The 6,000-nt window shown below is 38.6% G+C and overlaps 1 protein-coding gene across 1 annotated transcript in view; it reads left to right on the top strand.

Annotated features, from left to right (window-relative positions):
• The window catches only part of hsf4 (heat shock transcription factor 4), a 27,123-nt gene that overhangs the window by 2,367 nt on the left and 18,756 nt on the right, over positions 1-6,000 (top strand). The window contains exons 2-7 of the mRNA XM_053623178.1: positions 1,227-1,335; positions 3,371-3,498; positions 3,623-3,747; positions 4,676-4,751; positions 4,866-4,933; positions 5,537-5,636. Coding sequence (XP_053479153.1) covers positions 1,227-1,335; positions 3,371-3,498; positions 3,623-3,747; positions 4,676-4,751; positions 4,866-4,933; positions 5,537-5,636 — 606 coding nt within the window. The remainder of the gene's footprint in view (positions 1-1,226; positions 1,336-3,370; positions 3,499-3,622; positions 3,748-4,675; positions 4,752-4,865; positions 4,934-5,536; positions 5,637-6,000) is intronic.

Here is a 6,000-nt window from a genome sequence, read left to right as displayed (position 1 = left end):
CTTTTGGACCCGACGCTGATAACAGCTTGGATGATCCTTTTCCTCTTTGGCCTGGAGAACACGACAGCTGTTTTGTCCAAAAACTATTTGAAATGTTGCCTCGTCTGACCACAAAACACAATTCCACTGTGCTATTGTCCATCCCAGATAAGACCAAGCCCAGAGAAGTCAGCAGCGCATCTGGACAGTGTTGATGTATGGCTTCTGCTTTGCATAGTAAAGCCTTAACTTGCATCTGTGGATGCAGCGGTGTATGGTGTTGCATGACAAAGGATTAACAAAGTATTCCCGAGCCCATATCAGGATATCCATTACAGGCTCATGACGGTTTTTAAGACAGTGACGTCTGAGAGATCATACGCATTTAGAGGTAGTTTTCGGCCTTGCCGAGATTTGACCGGATTCCTTGAATCTTTTAATTATATTGTGCACTGTAGAAGGTGAAATGCCCAAAATCCTACCGATTTGTCTTTGGGGAATGTTGTTCTCAAAGTGTTGGATTATTCGCTGATGCATCTGTTGGCAGACTGGCAAGCCTCAACCCATCCTTGCTCTTGAAGCACTAGGCCTTATTTGGAGGCTCCTTATGTACTACGATTAGACGATTGCCTCACCTGTTTCACATCACCTTCTTATTTTAACTTGTCACATCGCTATTAGTCCTAAATTGCCCCTGTGCCAACTAAAACAATGCAGTTAATTAGGTAAAACATCAAATACCTTGTCTTCATAGGTTTTTTGTTTAAATAAAAGTCAAAGTACATTTACAAATCACTCTTCTTTGTTTTTATTAGAATTTTCCATACTGTCCCAATATATATTTATATATGCAGTTGCAATCAAAATTATTCAACCCCCATTGCAACACGAGAAATGATTATAAGTTGCATCTTCAGTTGAATTTGGGGAAACCACTTGAAGCATTCGTTGTGTTGAACTATTTCAATTGCTTTTGTTTGATTTGTTCATTGCAAACAGCTGAAAGTCTGTAAATTTTGACAATAAACCTGATTTACAATGGGGGTTGAATAATTTTGATTGCAACTGTGTGTATATATCTATTTCATCCATGGTTAAGTTTACCTAGGAGATATGACGTATCGAGACTATGTTTGTTGATAGATATATGATAGAAAAATAACATGGCATTTGCCTACATAAATGTAACTAGAATATTTGATATTCCATTAATACACAGACTTTTTTTCTTGGATTTTTGTGTCTAGACTGGTACCAGCTTCCATGTGTTTGACCAAGGCAGGTTTGCCAAAGAGGTTCTGCCCAAATACTTCAAACACAACAACATGGCCAGCTTTGTGCGCCAACTCAACATGTGTATGTACTTTTACACAGCATAGCAGAAATCAAGCTATTTGTCACTTGACAGGTCGAGTTTCATTTAGCTATAATTATAACCCTGATGCAATGTTAAAACAATAATTATAACAACTGAAAACTGTACAGTCAAGTATTTGGACAGTGAGTAAATTTTTTGTCATTTTGCCTCTATACACCACCACAGTGGATTTGAAATCAAGCAATTAAGATGAGATTTAAGTGTAGACTTTCAGCTTTAATTCAATGGGTTTAACAAAAAATATTGCATTAACTGCTTAGGAATTACAGCCATTTTTTCAGAGTCCCTCCATTTTCACAGGCTCAAAAGTAACTGGACAAACTAACATGATCATAAATATTAGGATTATTTTTGCAAATCCTTTGTAGTCAGTGACTGCCTGAATTCTTGTATCCATAGACATGACTAAATGCTGAGTTTTCTTCCTTGAGATGCTTTGCCAGGCCTTTAATGCATCAATGCCTTCAGTTGTTGCTTGTTTGTCTGTCTTTCTGACTTCAGTTTTGTCTTCAGTAAGTGAAAACATGCTCAATTGTGTTGAGGTCATCTGACATTTAAGAACATTTAATTTATTTGCCTTTAGAAGCTATTGGGTGGCTTTCGCAGTCATTATCCATCTGTACTGTGAAGCACCATCCTATCAGTTTTGCAGCATTTGGCTGAATCTGAGCAGAAAGTATAGCTTTATACACTTCAGAAATCATTCTGCTACTTCTATCAGCTGTCACAACATTAATAAACACCAGTCACCCAGTTCCGCTGGCAGCCATACATGCCCATGCCATAATACTGCTCTACCATTAATGTGGTATGATTTGGATCATTAGCTCTTTATTTCCTTCCCCAAACTCTTCTCTTCCCATCATTCTGGTAAAAGTTAATCTTGCATTAGAATTAGTGAGGCCTTTTTTTAAAAGAGTTTTTTAAAAGTCTAATCTGGCCTTTCTGTTCTTGAGTGTTACCAGTGGTTTGAATGTTGAGGTAAACTGTTTGTATTTACATTAATGAAGGTGTCTCTTGATTGTAGACTTTGACAATGATATGCCTACCTCCCTGAGCAACAAATCATTCACTTTAGTTGACTTTCGTGGTTTTCCAGGCCTTTTGGTGTTTTTTTGAGCTCGCCATTGCATTCTTTCTTTTTAAGAATGTCCAAATGGTTGATTTGGCCACTCCTAAAGTGCTCCTATCTCTCTGATAGGTCTGTTCTGTTTTTTTTTCAGCCTAATGCTGGCCTCCTTCACTTGCATCGACACCGCCTTGGACCGCATATTAGGAATTCCCATGAACAGCTACCAAATGCAAATTCAACACTTGAAATCAACTTCAGACTTTTTATCTCCTTAATTTGTAATGAAATAATGAGGAAACAGGCCACACCTGGCCATGAAACTGCTTATTAGTCAATTGTCCAATTACGTTTGAACCTGTAAAAATAGCAGGATTCTGTAAAAAAAATTGCTATAATTCCGAAACGGTTAATACAATATTTTTGTTAAACCCCTTGAATTAAAGGAAAAGTCTAGGCTTCAATCAAATCTTGATTACTTCATTTCAAATCCACTGAGGACAGAGAAAATTGTCCCTGTTGTATTACTTATGGACCTGACTGTACATCCTTCCTATTTTATAAAATGTGGGAATCTTTCTATATATTTCCTGTTATGAATTTTCAACAGCAGCTCCTGATATAAGTATTGTATCACTAATTGGGCTGTAATAAATACATTTACATTTATTAATTTAGCAGACGCTTTTTATCCAAAGCGCCTTACAAATGAGGAGCATTCTTTCAGCATTAGCATTCTTCATAGCATCACCTCAGTGTGGTTACAATAAAACTTTAATTTTAACCTAGTAACTTTTCTCTCTATAGTAGCTTTTTTTTTTTTTACACAAGCTGTAGCATAGATGTTACTATAATTAAAATAAACCTATAATTAAACTAATAATAACATGTATGTATCATGCACAGCCACATGTGTATGTATCTATCATATCATATTGTTTCAGATGGCTTCAGGAAGGTGGTGAATATTGAACAGAGTGGGCTGGTGAAGCCGGAAAGAGATGATACAGAGTTTCAGCACCTGTACTTCCTCCAAGGCCATGAGCATCTTCTAGAACATATCAAGCGCAAGGTATGACTAATGCATGAATATACACATACATAATTTAGTGTTACACATAGTCACAATGGTTTTATTGGCATGCATGACATGCTGATTCATCAAACTGTTTCTTTTTGTATGTGTTCTCTATCAGGTGTCTATAGTAAAAAGTGAGGAAACTAAATTCAGGCAGGAGGACTTAAGCAAGCTCTTGTATGAAGTACAGGTGCTTCGCAGCCAACAAGAGAACATGGAGTGCCAGATGCAAGATATGAAACAGTGAGAGCCCAACTTTTTGACACATATTTTGTACTTGATTAGAATTTGCTATTATTTGCGGTCTGTAGTGGTGAAGCAGGAGCTCAGTCAAAGCTCTCATTGTTCAATCTACAGCCCTGTCCTCACCTATGGTCACGAGATATGGGTAGTGACTGAAAGAATAAGGTCACGAATACAGGCAGCAGAAATTAGGGTCCTCTGCAGGGTTTCTGTGATTACTCTCTGTGATAGGGTGAGGAGCTCGGCAATCCCGGGATATTCCAATGGACTGAGACCTTGGGGAAGACCGAGGAGCCACTGGAGAGATTATATCTTTCAGTTAGATAGTGGACACTCTGTGGATTGCCTAGGAGGAGCTGGAGTGTGTGGACAGGGATAGAGAAGTTTGCGCTCACCTTCTCAGCTTGTTGGTGCTGCGACCCCCCAGCAGGAAAAGTGGAAGAAAAGTTAATGAATGAACGAATGCTTTTTTTTTTTTGGATAGCTGTCTCGGGACATTCATTCTTTATCCGATGTGACAGTTTTTAACAAATGTGATCAATTTAGTAGTAACTAATTTAGCCTATGAAAGATTATATGGGTATGAAGGTTTCTACAGGTTAAATGAGTTAGTGTTTGTGCTCCCCTCTATAAAAACAAACAGAAAGCATTCTCACCCCAAAAGGATTTGACCCTTTACCTACATTCACTCTCATTCTTCACCTACATTTGGTCTCTATTCATTGAGCCTGTGGCTTTGTGCATGCTGTTTGAATAGAACTCTCCTGACCTTTTAGTGGGTTACAGTGAAGGTCATGTGCCTTGCTCATGACTGGACCCTCAGGTAGATCAATGGGCTTGTGTGTCAGCAGTGACAATAGATTGTGCTAAAGCTGTGATAAAACTGAATTTATTTAAGCTTTAACAGGATATCTTTCTATTTGTGTAGGCAGAACGAAGTATTGTGGAGGGAGGTGGTGTCACTGAGACAAAACCACACACAGCAGCAGAAAGTTATGAACAAGGTAAAAAAAAAAAAAAAAAACAGCCACAAAAAAACAGTACATATGAAGCATGTAGACAATTTGGTGTTTGAAACAGTTCAGTAATGCTGAATCACTCTCTGGCTTTGTTATTAGCTGATTCAGTTCCTGTTCAGCCAGATGCAGGCGAGCCCCCCCAGCACGGTCGGAATGAAGAGAAAATTGTGAGTACACATACTGACTTCAGACTGATACCTGCCCACGCTAGGATGATGCAGCTGTGCTTGGATTATCACACCCACACATATTCACAAAAAAGGCAACAAAAAAAGAAATGCAAATCAACATATACGGGCCAAATAAACACAGCTGTGCGAATGGCCAACTCAGCTGGATTTGGTCAGGTGATACAATTCATTGGTTCGGCTACCCTGAATGGAGCTGAATGCTGAATCTGCTGAGCTCTATGGCACACACACATGCGCACACACATGCATGCACACACACACACACACCAACCCACTGAACCACAGCGCATGACCCTCTACCCTCTATGAAGAAGTGCACTGTCAGCTAGGGTGACCTGTGAAAATGAATCAGGTGAGAGAGAGGACAAGGTCTAGTAATACACTGCACAATAATACAACTTTTTTTCAGCACATGCAAGTAAATTCAAGCTGACCTAAAACTAACATTTAAGAAACACTTTATCCTGAACATGCCAAGGAAGAAAAATCTCTGACTACATTTTACAGCCTATAATAGCATTGAGTGAATCGCAGGTTTGTATGTTGTGTGTTGTTCATGACTTCCCTCCTATTACTCAGGCCCCTGATGTTAGATGATGGCGCCACCACTCCTCCTACCTCCAAACTCAGTCACAGCCACTCCATGGAGTCCATACAAGAGGCCTTCTACATCCAATCGGTAGTATAGGATACAAGCAGTAGAGAATATTCAAATGGTTTACTGATGTGTAATGTCAATGTCAGTCAGCAAACATGATAAAGTCTAAAAATATGACGAATGTTTAAAAAGTAAATAAATAATTACAATATAATTGCGTCAGAATAAGGACCATAATAAAAAATAATAATAATTTCATTGCAAAGAAGACAGTTTAAAAGAATCCACAGTGTAATTTTGGGTTGTAAAGTTTCTAAGCAACAAGCTTTTTGGAAGTGTTGCAGAAAAGATGCCCTAACAGTAATACAATGCCTACAATGTGTCCTTCTTTTGCAATGGCCTCGGAGTCCACATGTACAAACCGAGGAATAAAAGCTTGAGACAT

Source organism: Ictalurus furcatus, chromosome 4 (genome assembly GCF_023375685.1).
Source record: "Ictalurus furcatus strain D&B chromosome 4, Billie_1.0, whole genome shotgun sequence".
Classification (NCBI taxonomy): Eukaryota; Metazoa; Chordata; class Actinopteri; order Siluriformes; family Ictaluridae; genus Ictalurus; species Ictalurus furcatus.
This window is presented reverse-complemented; position numbering and strand designations above follow the sequence as displayed.